Genomic DNA, 20,424 nt, shown 5'->3' on the forward strand with positions numbered 1-20,424 from the left:
GGGAGAAAAATATCTCCCTCTCTACTTTCTCCACACCATCCATTATTTTAATCACCTCTATCATGTCTCCACTTATTCACCTTTCTTTCTAAGCTGAACTGTCCCAGTTGTTGTAGCCATTCCTCACAGGGGAATTGTTTCAGCCCCTGATAAATTTGGTTGCCCGTCTCTGTACCTTTTCCAACTCAGTAATGTCCTTATTCAGGTGAGGCAACCAGAACTGAACACAGTATTCCAAGTGTAGTTGTACCAAGGATTTTTATAAGGGGAGTGAGGTCTTGGCAGTTATATTTTCTATTCTATTCCTAATTATGCCTAGCATGGAGTTTGCCTTTTTCACAGCAGCTGCGCACTGGGCTGACATTTGCATTAGCTGTCCTAATGCTTCTTCAGCCTCAATCCCTCCAGCTTGGAATGCTTCAGCTAGACAGTCACAAAAGCCCATCCAGTGACAAGGGAGGGTGAAAAGGCTTCTGTTCTACACTGTTTGACCATGAGCCCTGTAAGTTCAGGGGCATTGCTGTAGGCGTGTGCCTTAAAACCAATACATGCGAAGCATTAAAAACCAACTTTTAAATTTAAAAACCCCCCAAAAAATCTGATATTGCAACACCAGCAAGCATATACAGAAAAACTGAGAATCACAAAGAACACTAATCATACAAAGGCAGGAATGGAATGGAATGGAATGGAATGGAACGGAATGGCCTTCATTTGATCACAGAAATGACATTTAGATGTGGTCCTAAAACTGGCTGTTGGATAAGGGATAAGGGCCACTCTGCTGATGGAAGGGAAGGCTGGCTACTGGGGTGGTACTTATGCTGCAGTACCCCTTGGTATCTTGCCAAAGGCTTAGTGGTGGGAAAAGGAGTGTGTTGGCAGTGGTCAAAGAGCCACAGAATCCTGTACCTCTTGTTCTGCCAACGTGTCCTTAACAGGTGCTCTCACCTGCACTGACCCTGCAGTTAGTATAGTCCTGCATACTACAATGGGAAGGACAATGAAGGGGAAAAGTCAGCGAATGAATGAATGAATGAATGGTGACCCTCTGCCCCCACCCTTAGCAGGTTTTAGAAGGTAGTGGTAGATTTGCCACAAAATCTCTCTGCTCCACCTCTGCATTTTGTAAAAGAGGGAAATAAGCTAACAGCCTGTGGAATACCAGTCCAGCATTCAGGGACTGCAATCAAAAAGGCTCTGCTGGTCCTAAAATAAACTGACTTGAGACACAGTTGAGCTGGCTGATTTTTGGGGATCTTCCTATGGGAGAAGGGACTCCCTGGAATAGGCTTGCCATGATATTTCTTCGTTCTGATGTAACAGCTGCAACAATCTCAACATATTTAAGATACAAGAAAACCAGGGTTGCATTTCCCTGCTTCCCGGCAAAGGACTTGTGTCAAGGAGCAGCAGAACAGACAGGACTTTAGCAGGTCAATGTTTATCCAGCATACAGATAAAGTGATTAGGAAAACTGTCACCTGGTAAATTGTTACATACCAAGTAGTTGTTAGAGTCATGGGACATCTGCCAAAAAGAAATTGGAAATTCTCAGAGATACCCTTAATTTGTAACATTAAAATACCTAATATGAATGCCCAAATAGTGATTGTATAACAGGCATTCTGGGCACTGCTAGCCAATTTATATGCTGAGGTCACCGAAGAATGCAAGACTGAGTTGAAAGAATATCCTTCAGGCAGACACTTCTGAAGCACTTCTAAGTATTTGCTTGTTGCTGCTTTTGCCTCGCCTCTGGAAGATAGTGCGGTGTGGTGCTTAGAGTGCTGGACCCGGACTCCAGGTCTCCTGACTCAGGTTCTAGTCCCCGCTCATCCTGCAAGCTCTCTGGGTGGCTTTTGACCAGGCACTAACTTTCAGCCTAAGCTCCCACATAGGATTATTGTGAGGATAAAATGGAGAAGAGGAGGGTCACATAAGGTATCCAGGTGAAAAAGGTGAGATATGAAAAGGACGAGATATAAATGTAATAAAATAATCACGTTAAAGTACCAGGATAGCACACTGTCCCTTTAATAGTGTATTGCCTGAATTAAGCCTCTGTGTACACTTGATCATAATTTATGCTAGGAAATGCTGGGAGACATTGTCTCCAGAAATAGATACATATGGCGTGCATTTCCAGGAGACTGTTTGCTGATGCAGCAATTCGTGTCCAGTTCCTCTGATCAGAGCTATAAGTCATGCAAATCCTTTGTGTGTACCTAGTGGAATTCGTATCCAGAGAGTCTCATGCAATGGTAATATTTTGTGGCAGCCAGGGGCTGCCAACTTAACAGTGACAGCAACTACAACTAATTAACACTTTACCCAGACAGAGTTGGATTATGAACAGAAGTTTCAAGCTGTAATGAATGCAGAATCATTCCCTGGTGGTAATCAGAACAGATGCCTGAAGTGATATAGTAAATTAACACACACACCCTCCAAAGAAAAAGAAAGAAAAGAAAATCCAGAAAGCAACTTTAGAGTACATCTTATTTATCAGTCCTTATACCTTGGTTATATTTATTTGTTTGTATGTGAATGGCTTTGTGTTATTCAAATTAATACTCCAAAAATACTCATACATAACACATGTTCTTCTATTCCAAATCTGTTCCACTGAGATTATATTCAAAGAAAAGAACTGGCGGCATGATGCTTCTAAACTTTGGTAGAACTGGCGCTGGTGACAGATGGAATGCTCAGCAGTAAATAATCCCCTCTCCTGGATCTCAAACAAACAGTAAGTCTCATAAGAGAAACAAATAACAGAAGGGCTACCAAAATGACAATGAAGGTATTCTGAGAAATGAGAAAATGCAGCATTGCTATGCATCTTGGAAGAGATAAGACAAATGTAAATCATACTCAGAACCACATCTTCATGGTTAATTCTAGCAGATGGAATGTTGCATATTGAGCGAAAGGAAGCATAAATAGGTTGATATGTATGGATTGAACATCCTCAGGTCCATGTGCACCAAAGTTTATAAGGGCACCCCTGCTTTCTGTGGCTTCCTGAACAGCTTGCAAGTGAGTGGGGACATTTCACATGGAATTTAATGAATTGATGCACTTGGACACAAATTTCTAGAGATGTCAGTACGAAGGATTACTACCAAGAAAATGGTCTTGTTCAGGTGCTATGCCCAGAGATGATATGTAAGCATGCTGACTCCAGCCCTGCTCTCCCTGTTTTTGCTTATTTGTTTGTATTTGTTGCTTTAATATGAATGCTTTGAATCTGACTTACTGGTTAAATGGATGGATTCTTAGCTTGGGTGTGAGTTGATGTGGGCTCAAATCCCAAACCTGTCAGTGGGGAAGAAGAGGGCTGTACTTTTGGGGAAGGACCATAAATGGCAAGGGGATGCATTGCTTGCAGGCAGTCTCAGGTTCAGCCTCTGGTACCTACATTTAAACAGGCAGGTAGCAGATGATGGGAAAGCTCAAAGGCAGTGTTGCGGGTGGCTCAGTAGGGGCCGAAGCTCAAAGGTTTCATTTGGAATGCCAACTCTTTCATACGTCAAATGAAATGACATACAGTAGGGGGCCATTATAGTCTCTGTTGCAACTGATCCCCCTGGATTGGCTGGTCTTTTAGCTGTGCTTTGCTTCTGCTCCTTTCCCCGCAAGTATTCTACCTGAGATTTTTTAAAAAATCAAATGCCCTCCTCTCCCCTGAAAAAAGACATACATCCCTTTTTTTCAAATCATAGAATAGTAGAGTTAGAAGGAGCCAGAAGATCATCAGGTCCAACCCTTTGCTCAGTACAGGACTCCAAGTTACACCATCCCTCAGATGGTCATCCAGTTGCAATAGGAATGTCCCTAGAAGAAACCCCTTTACACACACACACACACACACACACCCACCCACACACACTTTTCTTTTCAGTTTTTTATATGAATGTTGAGATAATTTATTACAATTAATACAATTACTACCTACCCATGTATGTTTTAGGTAGATCAAAATATGCTGCTGTTCTTGCAGATAGTTATGCATAGACTTCTACAAAGGCAGCCCAACAGAGAATTTAGAGCAGATGTCAGTTAGCATGTGAAAATATATGCTTTCTTTTGTCCTATGAGCCTGAACCTCCATGATCTTTTCAACACTTGGCACCCCTCCCAGGGAAAGTGTAAGACCCGGGGGAGACACAACTGCCAATCAGGATCACGGACCAAGTCTGGCCTACTTCTGTTCCCTCCAGGTTTTGCCAGATGACCACACCACTTTTCCTCCGAACACCAGTTATTTGGTTGTTTCCTAAGTATTGCAGGTTGCCCCCTTCCCATTCTAAAGGATTTAAAAACTTTAAGCAAAAACCTGCTGGCCTTTGAGCTATTTTGTCCCCATTGTGGTCCCCAAGACTGAATGTGGTGGCCCTAATGCTGAAAGAATTTCAATTTTCCTGGCATGTACCATATTCTACCAGTGGAAAAGTTGACTGATGTAGTATTAGGGCAGTTTCTTATGATTCTATATCTAGGTCTCTAGGTAGGCCTCTACAATTTACAGCATGATGACTTAGTCTTTGTGGAACAATTCAGTCAAACTTGGCAGCAATTTCTGCAGTCATCTGTGAACTGTTTTGTCACCGGGCAGCCCTGGTATCGCTTTCTAAATAAGCTTGTCTCACCTCTGTACTGCCCAAGACACACTCCACTTCTCAAGCACTTACAAAGGTCTGAAGGGAAGCCCAAGACACACAGAGACTGTACCACAAACAGTTCTGTGGCCAGTATGGTTTTATGTCACTACTCATGGGTAATGAAGGGTAAGACATTGCACATGGTACTGTGACTCAGGTAACGGGTAGCTCTGCAGAAACAGTTTCTCTATTCCAGTCACTCTTCAGTGGGTTATAAGCCTGTTTTAAGTGGAAGCGGAGTTAAGGGGAGAGGGAGAGTTTTGTCCCTGCTGTTTTAAATATTCAGATGTAATATTGGTGTGGCCTTTCAGCATGAGAATACAGCTGGGACTATGATACAAATATTTTTCACCTCTTCGTCTGATACATGTGGCTGGTACAGACAAAGTGCATCATGACCAGCTTCACATGAATTCCATGGCTACAACAGCTTGTTTGAATCATGGCATGTGCCAAGTACCATATGAACATTCACTACTTTGACATGACTTGTGTCACCCAAACCTGGGTGGCATGGCTTGCTGGAGGGAGAAACAGCTAACCCAACAATAAAATCCCATGGATAATTTGAGGGATATTTCCTCCTCCAACAGGCCATTCGAAATGACAGCCTGCACTTGGGTGGGTAAATAGGCAAATGATGCTTGACGCATACCAGCACATGCCATGACTTAAGCAAGCTCCTGCGGTTATGTAAAATGGACCTCTGCAAATAAAGGCACGTCATACTGGGTCAAAGAAAGCATGTTCGGAATAATAGGAAATGGAGGTCCTGATCATTTTTCTAGGAGTCTCGTTGGTGTGTATACTAACATAACTCTGGTTCTGATATGAGACTATTAAATGTACTGAATCACAAGACTGTAGATATTTGCTCATTTGTAAGGTGTGACTGCTTTTGGGTTGCAAATTGACAAGGGACACTCCACAAAGAGCAATGAAGAATGTGTCAAAGTGGAACTAAATTTCATCACAGCAAATGCCTGCTTTCAAACCTACATTTTCTGAAAACATGAATTTGGGAGTAGTCAGCAACTGTAGGAAAAGCACAAAAGAGGGATGCTAATCAATTGCAGTCTTGTTTTGTCCTGAAGTTACTTAACTATGTTCTTAGCTATTTCTCAAACAGAACTGGAAGTGAGAAGCATGTTGCCTGTTCTGTTTTTTGACTCAGGGATCTGAAAAATGACTCATGAATACACATTAGACACAATTAGCTGTTTGTGACTTTGGAAGGAGAAAAGACCAAGATGACATCACTGCATGGTGACATCAAAAGCAGACAGACTGACTAAAAGCATATATTTTCCTGAGTGAGACTTAGGTTTCAGCAAAGAAGAGAAAGTGCACACTTGTGTCATGAATGAGATCAGAACTGCAGACCTAATTCCCAGGCGGAAACGACAGAAAAGGATGAAGCCTCCATCTCTTCTGAACAGCTACCCTATACACTTCAATGACATCATCATTTTTATTGTGGAGAGGAAAATGGGAATGACCAGGAGAAAGTTCCTGATGGATCTAGCAAGACGAAAAGGCTTCAGGATAGAAAATGAGCTAAGGTACAAAAAAGAATCACATAGTAGATTCTTTGTGTTCAGAGTCAGAAGGTAAAAACTTAGGTAATTGTGTGGCTGTCCACTCAGAAGTATGGCCAGCTAAGTATATATAAGGCCACAGTTTGAGAGTGCTAGAAGGTTCTGACAGATATTCTCTAGGTGGCGCAAGATATTTTCTACACTTCAAAAAGTTGGAAACATGTTAATAATGAAAAATGAGATTTGATTTGAATAACAACCCAGGCCTAGGAATAAATTGCTCTTTGGCAACATTTGTTTATGTGAAACTTGAGTTAGTGTTTTAGTTCTTTGTTATTATGCTTATAGATCTTCAAAGAGATGAGTAGTCCATTAAATATTCTATTCAGTTAAATGGAAATGCATTCTGCATATATCTTTAGGTTACTATTCTTGTCTGCTGCAAAGAACCGCAGTGCCTCATGTTACAGATCTCTTTGGAGAATCAAATGGGTTTCTAGTTTTCAGTGTAATGGCATTTCTATGAATTTTGCAGTATCCCTGGTTTCAATGCTTCAGTTCAAAACTCCACAGATACTCTAAAGTTAAGTCCTTTGTGAGTGAATTGTCCTAATTACTTCAGTGGAGAAGTGCAAAGGGATGCATGGATGGAGCTGCCCAAAAAAGAACTCAGTGTGATGTGATACCTTTCACACAATTTCACAAATAGTTATTTTTAATTAACTATTAACTTTTTTGTTGGTTTGCTTGCTTGCTTGTTTGTTTGTTTAATAATCCAGCTTCTCAGACAAACAGTCTCCCAGAACAGCTTTCATATATTCAGTAAAACAAAAAAGTCCCTGCCTGCAGATTTACAAATAATAATAAAAAAGGCATATAAGCAAAAATGAAAGGAGAGAGAAAGGGGAAAAATGAGTCTTTTGGTAAGACTGGTAGAAAGATCCTGTTCTCATGCTCATTTTCCTTGGTGCAGCCTAAATAATAATGACAGGGGAAATCAATCCAGATTGGAATCCAAATGTGGGGAGGAGTTTAATTGTTTTAGGTTACATCTCCAGCACCAAAGAATCAAAAAGATGGAAGGACCACAGAGGAACCCAGTCTATCTATGACTGCATCTGTCCATGACCTCATAACACCTTCATCTTCATCCTTACATTAGATGTGCAAGTAACCCAAGGAAGCATAGGTATCCTAGAAATGCAACCCACTTGTGAGACCCAAGGCAGCTTACAAGAGTGTCCTCCTTTCCATTTTTATCCTCACAAGGCAGTTTGTTGGGCTGAGATTCAGTGACTGGGCCAAAGTCACCTAGCTGAGTGTAGAGAAGCCTAGCTTCACAGCTGAGTGTAGACTAGAGAACCCAGACCTCCCAAGTTCCACTACGCTCTTGGTGAATACATGACCAGAAATGCAGTATGTCTAGTCAAGTAAAGCCCACCATCCTTTGAGACCATCTCTTCTACTGTTGAACTCTTTGTGCCATTAGGAAGGTTGTTCTAACACTTATGCAAAATCCCTTGTCTTGTAATTTCAACCTATTGTTTTGGGTCTAGCACCTGGAGCAATGGAAGAGCCGTCCTCTGTGATAGCTATTCCAAATATGGCTATTCTATTCTTCATTGTCACTATTCCAGACTATATGCACTCGACTCAACCTTTCCTCATAGGATCTGGTCTCCTTGTCAGTCTTTTTCATACCTTGTCCTCTGGACCTGCTGCTTTCTCAATATCCTTCTTAAACTACAGTACTTTCAGAGGATAAAGCTATCAATGGCTACTGGCCATGATGGCTATACATTACATTCTATATTGGAATGTCTGTATTTCTCAGTGCCAGTTATTTGGGGATATGGGTGGAATGATGCTATATCCCTTACGTCCTTCTTGTTGGAAGCGGTGCTGCTAGAAATGACAAGATTCCTTCGCAGTGGGCCCAGCACACTGGCTGTTTTGCTGTGAACTGCTATTTGTGCTATGCAGGACTGGCCTTTCAATACTCCATTGGCCCCATTGGCTACATACCCCTAAAGGTAGTAAACTGATGAGTTAGTTTGCTGCCATTCTCACATTTGGGAAAACACTGAGATTCAAAAGGCATGTGGCAGCAGCCTTGGCTGGCCAAAGCAGGACATCAGACTTGGTCCTGCTGCTTGTTTCTGGAGTCATTTGAAGGGCCCTCTTGGACCATGGAGGCTGGGGCCAATATTTTGTAGTCCAACCCTTTGGTGCCATTGCTTATGCGTTTCATATGGGCATTTTTCATGGCCAGTGTCAGAAGAGTGCTAGATAGGCCTTTAGTCTGATTCAGCATGACTTTTCTTGTGTTCTTAACCCGCTACTTGCATTGGGATCAAAGTGCCATCCATATCAATCCCAAATAGGACATGTGAGAGGCCTGAGCAGTGTCAGGGTGGAGGCCTTTTGACCTGTATTCGGCCCCCACTATACAAGTTTGACCTGTTATTTACCTTTACCCCCTCCACCCCCAGCACCAGCCATTAGCTGTTGCTAATTACGTAAATAGTGTCATGCCTGGTTTGGTTAAAGGAAACAGTGGAAGAGGACTAGAATGTTCCTTGTATCCACAAAAACTTTAGTATGCCCACTTATGCTTTAAAAGCAAGATAATGTCTGTTGGAGGAAAATATAGAGCAGTGCATAATATATTGTTCCTGCAAACAAGCCTTCTTAATTTGGAGAGTCTTATTAAAATGTGTTGAAAAAAACACTCTGTCATCTTAATATACCAATGTGGTTGCATGTTACCCTATTTCAGGAAAGCTTCTATGAGGAGCTTTCATAATGTGCACTGTTGAACCTGTCAGAGAAAATTAAATCTGTTCCTAAGTTTGATACAAAATCTGGGAGCCACTAAGCAAATCTCTTTTAAGACTGGACCTCTCCTTGTGATTAAATGCCCTTGCACACCTTTCCTGTTACTTATGGAGAGGTGCATGAGATATTGGACATTTTCCATTGCCAAAAAGTTTCTTCAAAAGTTTTATTTGAAGGAGCATCTTCATTTGTATGAACTTCCTTGGGTCTGAGATTAACTTCAGAGGCCCTGTTTATGTGCCTAGCTATTGGACTGGTGGTCACAAGAATCTGAGGCACTTTTTGCACAATGTTATCTTTTCTTTCTCACAACATGTGCTGGTAGCATGCTGGGGGGGGGGGTAGCATAATTACCCTCGACAGTGCAGCCATCCTCCACTATCCTCTTTATCTTGGTTCAAAACAATGTTTTTGTATTTTGGAGTTCCGGCCACATTCTGCTTCACACTTGGACAGGTTACTTTTCTCTCACCAGTTTGTCTTCTGGGAAATAAGTCTTAGGGGATTTGACATGCCTGCCCTGGTAACCATTTTGTGAATGAGCAAGCTCCTTCCATGGCAGCCATTTTGTGAAAATGCCCACAGAATTCTATCTCAAAAGTCCAAATGTGCCCACTGGCCCAAAAGGTGATGGTGGGGACTGACATGTTTCTTGATGGCTCCCACTAAATTCATTGGGTCAAAGTAACTGGAGGGTCTGAAACTCAGTAATCAAAGTTTAGTTTTGCATGCAGAAGGTCCCAGGTCTACTCTTGGGCATCTCCAAGGGTAGAACCTGTAAAGGCCTCCTACTGGAACCCTGGGGACCTGCTTCCACCCAGTGTAAATACTGAACTGGCTCAACAAACTAACTCAGCCCCAGTTCCAACTTGGTTCCTACTACAGATATGCAGATCACCAAAGGTAGTGGACAGTTTGTGCAGAAGTCTTCCTAATATAGAATATTTTATTCCACAGACTTCTTTCATACTTCTCATGGATATTTTGCTAGCATTAAATGAAGCAAATCTCATGTAAGATAATTCCTTTTCATCCATATTGCAGTTGTCTGCCATTTAGCTCAGTGATTTGGGTATGTAATTATTTAAACACACCCTTTGTACATTTTGTTTTCCACACTATAACATGTCCAAGTAACTCCAATGGAGCTTAGTAGATAGGAACCCTCTGATATATATTAATCTATAGTTTCTGTGTATGTGTCCATGATGGTGTATGCTAGTTTGGAGCAGGGTAATTAAGGAGAAAAGCTATCTTGTCAATATGTTTCATATATTCACCTTACTTTTCTGGCATCTATTTTGAATCGTCTTCAACCAGGACCATTTAACTGTCGATTTTTAAAATAACTGTCAACAATATCTGTGGAAATTCTTCATTTCTTACATTTGCTGCCAAGAATATGATGCAGCTGTAGAACTATCACAGGAAACTGGGGGCATGTTGGCTAAACTGCTATTGTGAGTACAGAAATGGCAAAGTTCCCAGATCTTCAGCATTATACAAATACATTAAATATGCACATTTTATATAAAGGAATATAAACCACAGGAAGCAGAAGTTAAACATCTCTAACTGATTTTTTTTAAAAAGAAAACAAGGCAGAGCACAGTGGTTTAATTAAAGGGAACCTAACCCTTCCATTGTCTGCAGCACCCTTCTGTGATATGCTGGTAGACTAGTAGATTTTCAAAGCTAGTATTCCAAGTTTAATATTTTGGTAATCCACTGGTGGGATTGATATGCAACATAGCAGATTCGCTATATAAACCCATGATAATTTACCTTCAGTACATTAAGGATTAATTTATTCTGTGAAGGGGACATTTCTCCAGCAAGGGCAGTCTGCAAAATCTATTTGTGCCAACTCGGTCACTAGTATTTTAAGGAAATGGTTAACTTCATCCATCTTGGCTGTGTGGCATTCTGTTAAATTTTTTGTTTTCAAATTGTAATAAGCTGCCTGATACAACAGCAATGGCTGCCGCTCCACCCTGCAACACATCCCAGCATTTACTAGGCATGGCAGATAGTCTAGCTGTAGTGGCAAGTTACAGCTTATGTCACTACACTTAAGGATGATCTTGTATACAGGTTGTGTTTTGGGGGTTAATAGTCTATTTTATTATGTACTGTTCACAGTGGTTCCAGAACTGCCGCCGGCAGTTAGCACACACACCAATCCCAAGCCGAGCAGCAGAGCAGCGTCCCAAGCAGCTATCTCTCACTATCAGATAGCAGATCGAAGACACAATAGCAGCCTGCAGGCACTATGTTAATGATGTTTGCTGCTAATCTGCTACGCCAACATCACTTTGTAAAATCCATTGAAAAAAAGGTGCTGGAATGCCGTTCTGATGTGTTCTATGACAAAAAAAGCCATGACTGTTCATATGCCAAGCAAGTATCTATTATAATGTGCTATCCCATTTGAACAGTAATTTAACAACAGCTCTGGGATGTGTCTTGAGTAGCCCACAGTTGACTTTATTTTTTTACACTAATTTTTATAGTAGCCAAATCGCCTAAACCTGAATATCAACCTTGCAGCGGTCTGGTATATTGAAAATGAAGGTTGCAGTTGTTCAACACAATGCCTAATTTAAAGAGTTTATTTCACGTACCTTTTCCCCATTTTCTGTATGCAAAAAACTGACTCTTGAGAACAGAAGTTTTACTGGACAATATTAGTGGTGGCATTGCTTTAACAAGTTTAATTCAATAAATTCCTGAGTATTAGGAAGTTCTCAGTCATTGAACATGCATACTTTTTCTTTCCAAGGCTGTCAGGTAATATTAAAGAGGCTCTTCATTACAATAGCATGTGGGCAAGCCAACTGCTTTCCACGCTTCAGGCCAGCGGTGTATAAGAATACATGTCTCAAGGATATTAATTGACACTGAGCCCGAGTGTCAGAGAATGCTGTAAATTCAATAGGGAAACGCCTTTGAAGCACAGGGATATCAAATCACCTTCAACTTCCACAGTGCGTATGGCAATTTCCAGTCTGCCATGACAAACTCAGGAGGGAAATAAACTCTTGTCTTTGTGTTTGTTTCTCTAGTGATTCTGTCACCCACATTGTGGCTGAGAATAATTCTTTCACTGAAATCATGAGATGGCTGCAGATACACCAGGTGGAGGATGGTTCGAGATTCAGGATCCTGGACATTGCTTGGCTGACAGCTTGCATGGAGGCAGGAAGGCCAGTGGATTCAGAGAAATATCAGCTGTTTGTAAGTCAGGTGCACTCAGTGGGGAACCAATAGATTGGGCAATGTTTTGGAAAGTTCAGTCCTTGATTAATAAATGGTTAACTCAGATGGCTTACTATTGCTTTATACTAACCTGGTTGGAACCAAATTTAGGCATATTTATGTATCCATTGCAATCAATGGAATGTAATTTAGCAATGACAGCCTTTAGTCCCATTGACTTCAGTGGGTTTAATCTAGCTATGACTAAATCTGGATACAACCAGATTATAGTTGTATAACTATACAACTATAAATATAAATATCAAATTTAAATATTTATTTAAAACTTTTATTTCCTGGCACCACATGCCTCGGCATCTCAGGACGGCTCACAAATGTACAATTAAAACAATAAAACAATAACAAATTCCATAAAATTATATAAAAACAAAAAACAAAAAGCGGCTGTTAACAATAAAATATTAATTTTTAAAATAGCAATTAAATAAAAAGGTTTTAACCTGGCACTGAAAAGAATATAAACTCTGCGCCAGGCGCACCTCTTCAGGGAGTGCATTCCATTAAATATAAATACGTGTTAAATATCACAGCCACATTTGCTCTACCTAAAATACACTGCCCAAAATGATTCTAGGATAATTGCCTTTTGTATGAAAGTTCTGTAACAATATGAAGTAGATATAGAACTGGCCATTATCATCAGTGACTCACATGATCTTCCTCTGCCAAGTAGCATCATTTCCTGCCCACTTGAAAAGCTTCCTCAACCTGGTGCCCTCTAGATAGTTGGGGCTTCCACTTCGAGACTCATCAGCCAGCATAGCCAATGGTCAGGAAGGCAGGGAGTTGTAATCCAAAAGATCCTGAGAGGACCAGGTTGGGAAATGCTACACTACAGGGAGCCCTAACAATGTTGGCTCACTTTCTCTTCTCCACCCCTGCCTGGCACCATAATGTTCTTGATGTCCACTTCTGACAATCTGTTCACGTGGATGCCAGCTTCTCGGTGTGGCAGGGACATGGATGCCTCTGAGTGCTGATTGCTGGGGAAGAACAGTGGGAATGAGCTATTGTCTTGCATATGGCTTTCCCATCAGGATCAACCTGGCCACCATGGGGATGCAGGAAGCCAACCTGGACTCAGTAGCACTCTGGCCTGATCCATGAGAGCATTTATGTTCATGTGTATTACTGCATAGAACACTGATCTTCAGTCATTCCTAATAATGTGGAATGATTTCCTAGAGCCCACTGAGTAACTCTTCCACGTTTTTAAGAAGAAAGTGCCATCAAGCAACTTATAATCTGACTCTTTTTAAGTTAGATGGGTGTCCTGCAACAGCAGGGGGTTGGACCCAATGGCCTTCATGGCCCCATCTAACTGTACTATTCTATGATTCTATGAGCGTCGGACTATCCAACACCTTTGTGCTATTAATTTTGACATATATTTGGTACCCCATGTTGAACTTTACAGCTGATGCAAAATGAGGATCCATGTTTCCATGCAGTCAGGGTTAACATCTCATATTGGCAGTATGATGTATGAAGTCAGCATATGGAAAACAACTTAGCATATAAGTTATATGATTAAGATGTATTTACAGGTATGCTCAGATAACAAACTAGTCCTACAACTCCTAGCATTGTCTGGTGTTCTGTCTAAATATGTACAGGATTTGATTAAATTATTTGATTTATACCCTGCCATTTCCTCAAAAAAGGGCACTTAAGTCAGCCTTCAAAAATTATTTAAAATAGATTAAAAATGAAGCACATTACAATATAATTAAAAAACCTCTTATGGAATAAAAATGCGCCTGACCCACAGTTCCACTTACAGGCCAAGGCCTCCTTGATTTAAGCATGTAGTGCCTTCTACGTGAAGGGTAGTGGCGAGGGAGTGAGCCCAACCTTACTTCATGGTATATAGTTGAACTTCCCTTTCCATATTGATCCTATTGCTTATTATTTGAAACAAAAAGCTAAAAATTAAGTATGTGTTCTGAGCATGTTGAGAAAAAATAAATACATTTAATTCCATAATTTATCTTAACTATGGGGTGAAATCATATTTCTCTGCTTGACAACTCTGAGTGTTACATGGTCTTCATAAGTGTGTGAAATAAGTAAATTGCATACCAGCAGTAAATTCATTTAAAACAGCCATATTTTATGATAAGCTAATGACGCTATACATAAAAAGAGGAAAACTCACAAGCACGTGTATGGGCACACACACACACACTGGGGGGGAGGAGGGAGAGATTGGGGGACCTTTTTCTAGTTTAAAATGAAGGAGGGGAAAAAAGAGCACGGGAAGCTTGAATAGGTATAAATGCATGAAAAATGTAGAAGACAAACCTAAACATGAGAGAGAATGTGATTTGATATGCATTTATATGCAATCCAGAAGTGAGTTACACCGAAAGAACCTCCAGCTGTGAACTGCAGTTAACCTGCAAATTGTGGAGATGTACACTTCATCTGAGTCATGTCCAAGTCACTTTCTGTTTCTATGAACAACCCTGAGATGCTGCATTTCAAGGCTGCTTCTGTGACACCACTGAAAGCAAAGCAAAGCAAAGCAACGCAATACATTTTCTTGTGCATTCAAAGGCTATTAATGGAAACAAGAAACATTGAAATAAAGAAAGAAAGCGAGTCAGAAGGGGTTTCCCAGGCCATCTAGTCTGACCCCCACCCCCAGCTCCGTCTACCATGCCTACCATGTGCAGCTCATCTCCACAGTTAATGAGTTGATTAATCCATGATTTGCTGAGGGAGGCAGCTGTTACATCCAAACAAGATCATTGTCTTTTGGTTGGTAGGGCTAGCAGCCCTCTGACTTTGCTTTCCGTTCAGTGCTTTCGTTCACAGACAGTGAATAGCTAAAAGTGGAGATATAAGATGCTGCAGTGTTCCTACTGAGTTAGCTTTCATGTGTGCGGAATCAGGGAATGGAAATTGATCTAGAATACATATCTATTATTACTAGTAATGTAAACACCATGCTGAGATTTTAGTCTGTATAATTTGCACTGACAAAAATATAATACAGATTAGCTGTGATGACTTCGTTCTCTTAAGGTATTGCACATTCAGCACAGCTTATGGATACTTATTAAAATTAATTGAAATTAATTTAATTTAATTAAAATTAAATTCCTATTCAATTTCAAATGATCCTGCAGTTGTGCACAAAATAGTAATTTAACCCATCGGCAGGCAGACTTCAGAGATGTTTGGACTATTTTGTTTGCTTCTACTAGAACTCCAAGAGCCATCAAGCAATGGCCAATGCAAAATATATACACCTAGAATTAGGAACCAGGGTGCCTTTGAGTACGTTCTTGAACCTGGGAATGTGTTCTCAGCAACAGGTGAACTTAGCTCAGAAGCCTTCTATACAAAAGTCCACTCCTGATTTCCCCAAGCTTTCTTCATTTCCTTGGCCTAATTTAGGTGGGATAAATCATTTGGTTGTTGCTACTGTTAAACAGCTGTGAGTTGAAATTTCTTGCCATTCTATTGCAGATCAGCCAGAGATCCATATTTACTGTCTGCCCACCCTGATCTAAACTGTTGAGCTAGCACTGAGTGATAAAAATAAAAAAAACCCACCAGGTGGAGCTAATTTTCTCCAGTTCAAAATGTTATACATTTTGTTTTATATAGCAAATGTTGCTGCTGGTTTTGAAGGAAAGATTTAAACAATAAATTATTTTGCTGCTGGTTTTGAAGGAAAGATTTAAACAATAAATTATTTCTAATTCTGCAAAGCAATAATGTTGCTAAAATATGTTCATTTGAATACATTTGATATTGCATGTGTGTGAAAAAGGTATAAATTCAAGTAGCAATGTCAGAAATGGATCATGAAATGCAGAAACTGGTAATGAGATGTGTATATTATGGAAAATTATATCTTCATATTAATTAAGTACATTGCATATATTAACTCACTAGTTCAGATTAAAGTCCACAATCTCGCTCAACGGCTTTACATAGATTAAAACAAAAACATACTGCAGACTGGAAGTCAAATATTTTGTTCATTATTTTGATTTAGCTGTATCTTCAGTCCTTGACCATACATACTATTTCTTTCTGGCTTTAGGATCTGAATTAATTTTCTCTCCACCACACATGAGTTTTGTGGTATGTCATGTAGTAATACCTAGCCAGTTTAATAGTATCTAGGTCTTCTCTCTCTCTCACCCTCACCTTCACCACTCTTCCTCTTAGACTCCCATTATACTCTCTTCTCCAAAGCTCTTGCTTCTTTCACTATTCTTTGCCCAGGTCCCTCTGCCCCTTCCTTCTCTTTCTTAGCCAGTCACAAAAAGCCTTCTTCTTGCTACCGTGCTACCCTGAGATATGATGGTACCATAGCAAACCACTGCCTGAGACCTCATCACACTACAGCAGATAGTGTTTGGTGTAGCATTATCGCCAGTGCTTTTTTTGTTAAAAAAAAAAAGGTGCCAGAACTCACGTCTTGTTAATCTTTTATTAAAAAAAAATCAGTTCTTAACATAAATTTAATTTATTGTATTTAAGGCAAATGTTCATAGTAAACTTATTTACCTTTTGCACGTAGTCAGTCACTCTCCACACACATAAACATAATGGTTGCTGCTGGCAGTAAGCACTCAGCGCGCGACCACACGACCGATCCCAAGCCAAGCAGCGTCCCAAGCCAAGCAGCGCCCTCACTATCAGCGTGGACACACAAGCAGCCCGCAGGCACTATGTTAATGACTTTTGCCGCTGACCTGCTACGCCCAACAGGCGATTCAAAATCACTTCGTAAAATCCGTTGGAAAAAAAGGTGCCAGAACGCTGTTCCAGTGCGTTCTATGACAAAAAAAGCCCTGATTATAGCAATATGGTATATGCTTTGAAACATTGAGATGAGTGCATTGAACAGTTATGATCACTCCATTTTTCTTCCATGTAAATTTGTTTGCTTTATGAAGTACAGAATCGGCAACTACTAGGATTAGATAGATGAGCCCTCAGCTTTTTGTGCAGCTGCTCCCATATGTTAACCCACCAGCGCTGCAGTTTAGAGCATCTTCCAGGGCAGGGCAGCATTTTCAGGCTTCTTTAGTCTTGAAAGGAGGTCTTACCTCCATTATCAGAGGCAGGATGCTCTGAATACTGGCAGCAGAAAGCACAAATAGGAGTTGTGGTTGCCCTTGTGTCCTTCCAGTAGGCTTTCCATAGGCATCTGGTTGGCTGCTGTGTGCACAGAATGATGGACTAGATAGGTCAGATCCAGCAGGTCTCTTATGTTCTTATGGACTGGCCCCATGTGCATGCACTAGGCAGTTGGCCTTTGAGCATTCTTAGACAGAAAACTCTATCCAAGTTGCCTGTTGGTTGTCGCACCCTGTCCAAGGAATAATGATCTGGCTGGTTCTGACTCCTGTCCCCTCCTTGGCTCTTGTAAGTTTGGTGTGTTCCTCAACTCTGCCCCCTGACTGCTCATCTTAACTCCTGGATTCTCTCTGATAGCTGCTTATGGATCAGCCACATGATTTCCTTCATTTGTGTTAGACAGATAATTCCTGAAGAACACAAGTAGTATCGCAAGGAAATCTGCTGCAACATACTCCTTTATGACTTGAGGTTCAAATACTTCATGCTGTAAATGCCTTGTGTAAAAACAACCCTAGTTAATGCTATACAAGTAGGATAATTAGCATCTAATTGCAAATGAACTTTGTATAATCAAGATGTATATAAAAACAATATGCATTTTAATGAAATAAAGTCACAGAAAGAGTACATAGGATAGAAAAGACCTTATTTTTGGTATGTTTAAATCAGCCTATAATGTTTTGCCACAAGAAAGATCTTTGTGTAGATTTTCTGCTGTCTCTAGGAATAAGAAAGAGTTGAAATAAAGGTTAATTGGTTTTTAAGGGTTTTCAAATTAATTTTGTTGTAATTTAATTGAAGCAACATGAACTAGAAATTTGCTTTACTATGATCAGCTAATTTAAGACAAGGATCAGTGACAAAATGGACTTGGGTAGAGTGTGGACTCTCCCACTGCAGGGAACCTGGTGAGATAAGGAAAGGCCAGGCCTATGCAGGAGGTGAGAGAAAGCTGCAATGTGCTGATGAGACAATTAACCAGGATAAGGCCATTATCTCAGGTGGCACAATTTACACACTATTAAAAAGCCACAAATTACACATTAAAACAACAAATATTTTTATTCTATTAGGATTGTCTACACTCAGCACCAATAAATCCTTGACCATAAATGATAACATGATGGGCATAAAACAAGATTAAATAAAATGGGGAAGGTAATATTTAATGGAGACATAATAACAGAATCCTAAAATTTGATTCATCCAGAATATGAGCCAATTTAGTTTTTCTTTTCTTTATACATCATTTTTAAAGGTAAAACTCTTCTCAGAATGGCTTTCAAAAACAATAGCAATGCACCAAAACAAAAAATAAACAAAAAACCAGTTAAAATCAGAATGGACAACTAGCAATATCTTTTAAAAACCATGCTCAAAAACCCATGAAGATTAATAACAACCTAAAACAAATTCCACTAAACTGCTCAGTTAAACCCCTAAGAGAAGCCACTGAAGATAAAGGGTGCAAGGATCCTGCAGGAATGACTCCAGGTGGTCATAAATTCACAGGCCTATTCCTACTCTTCCGTGCTTTCCAGTCTCATTGTACATAAACGCTGGCACATGAATAGGATTGCAGCCACTTATCTCAAATGCAGGCAGGTGGATATGAAAATGGTCTAAATAACATAGTCCCAAATATTTAGGGCTTTAAGGAGAAGTGAGCAAATTGTGGCCTGCCAGATGTTTTGGTCTCAGCCTGCACAGCTAGTGATGAGGGCTGATAGGAGTTGTAGGCCAAAATGACTCTGGCCTCTTGGCAGAGCAGCAGAGGCACAGGCTGGGAGAGGGCGCTGAGTGGCCAGAGGACTGGCGAAGGCAAGGTAGGAGCTGGGCAGCGGAGCAGAGGGCCAGGAGCAGCAGAGAGGAAGGGGGCGGGGCCAGAGAGGCTAGAGCGGCCAGGAGGAAGCAGAGGGGTGGGGCGTCGTCCCTCGTCTGCGTCCCTTGGCTGCGGCCCGGGCTGTTCGGAGACTCCCTTCCCTGAGACACAGAGGTTTGATTGTTTGTTTGTTTTGTTTGTGCTGTGCTATGTTTTTCTTCCATTTTAAATTTATTTTATCCTTGTGTGTGTGTGCGAGTGGGTTTTCATCTGGGAGAACTGGGCGAGTGAGAGAAACTGCAGCACAAACAAGGCAGGGGACCAAGGTAAGGTCTCGGAAGGGATACCGATGGCAGACCAGGAGATGGCCTTGGCGGGAGTCACGGGGGTTGCTGTTTGCTGCGACAGCTGCAACATGTTCGCCCTTCTCCCTCAGGAGAGGCAGGGATACACTTGCCCTCGGTGCAAGCTGGTGACCCTGCTAGAAGAGGAGGTGAGGTGCCTGAGGGCCGAGAGAGCTCTCCAGCCCCCCCCCCCGGAGCAGCCCCCTCTGGACAGAGGGTTGAGGGAGAGACCACGGGAGGAGCAGCCGGGGAGACATGGAGGCATGTCACCCACAGGAGGAGGAGGCCAGCACGGCCTCCTCCTTCTCCTGGCACCAATCTGGAGCTGGGAAACAGGTTCTCTCCACTTGGGGAGGCTGGGGCTGATGAGGCCTTGGGGGACCAGCAGGACCCCCAGCCTGAGACGTCAGGCGGCAAGGGGGCCACTGCAGGAGAGGCGAGGGCCAGGCCACGGCCGCCCACCAGCACCGGGAAGGTACGGTGGCGGGTGATTGTTGTTGGGGAATCCCTGCTGAGGGCCGCCCCAACCGGGAGACAAGGGAGGTTTGCTGCCTGCTGGGCGCACGCATCCGGCATGTGAAGGACAGAGTGGAGCGTCTTGTTCACTCCGGGGGTCTCCAGCCGCTCCTGGTGATCCATGTGGGCACAAACGATGTGGCCAGGCAGGGTGTGGTTGGGACCACCAGGGACTTTGAGGCCTTGGGGAAGAAACTCAGGGAGCTGAAGGCCCAAGTGGCCTTCTTGTCAATCTTACCTGTCTGGGGATTTGGGTCAGGAAGGGACAGGAGGGCCTCCGAGGTGAACGACTGGCTTAGGGTGTGGTGCCA

General features: G+C 41.7%; 1 protein-coding gene across 1 annotated transcript in view; it reads left to right on the forward strand.

The window, feature by feature from the left end:
• The first annotated feature begins 6,026 nt into the window (after positions 1-6,026).
• The window catches only part of DNTT (DNA nucleotidylexotransferase), a 136,617-nt gene continuing 122,219 nt past the window's right edge, over positions 6,027-20,424 (forward strand). Inside the window, exons 1-3 of the mRNA XM_044420036.1 lie at positions 6,027-6,229; positions 12,109-12,284; positions 19,821-19,841. Of these exons, the coding sequence (XP_044275971.1) occupies positions 6,027-6,229; positions 12,109-12,284; positions 19,821-19,841 (400 nt within the window). The remainder of the gene's footprint in view (positions 6,230-12,108; positions 12,285-19,820; positions 19,842-20,424) is intronic.

This window comes from Varanus komodoensis, unplaced genomic scaffold (genome assembly GCF_004798865.1).
Source record: "Varanus komodoensis strain SLA01 unplaced genomic scaffold, ASM479886v1 scaffold11, whole genome shotgun sequence".
NCBI lineage: Eukaryota > Metazoa > Chordata > Lepidosauria > Squamata > Varanidae > Varanus > Varanus komodoensis.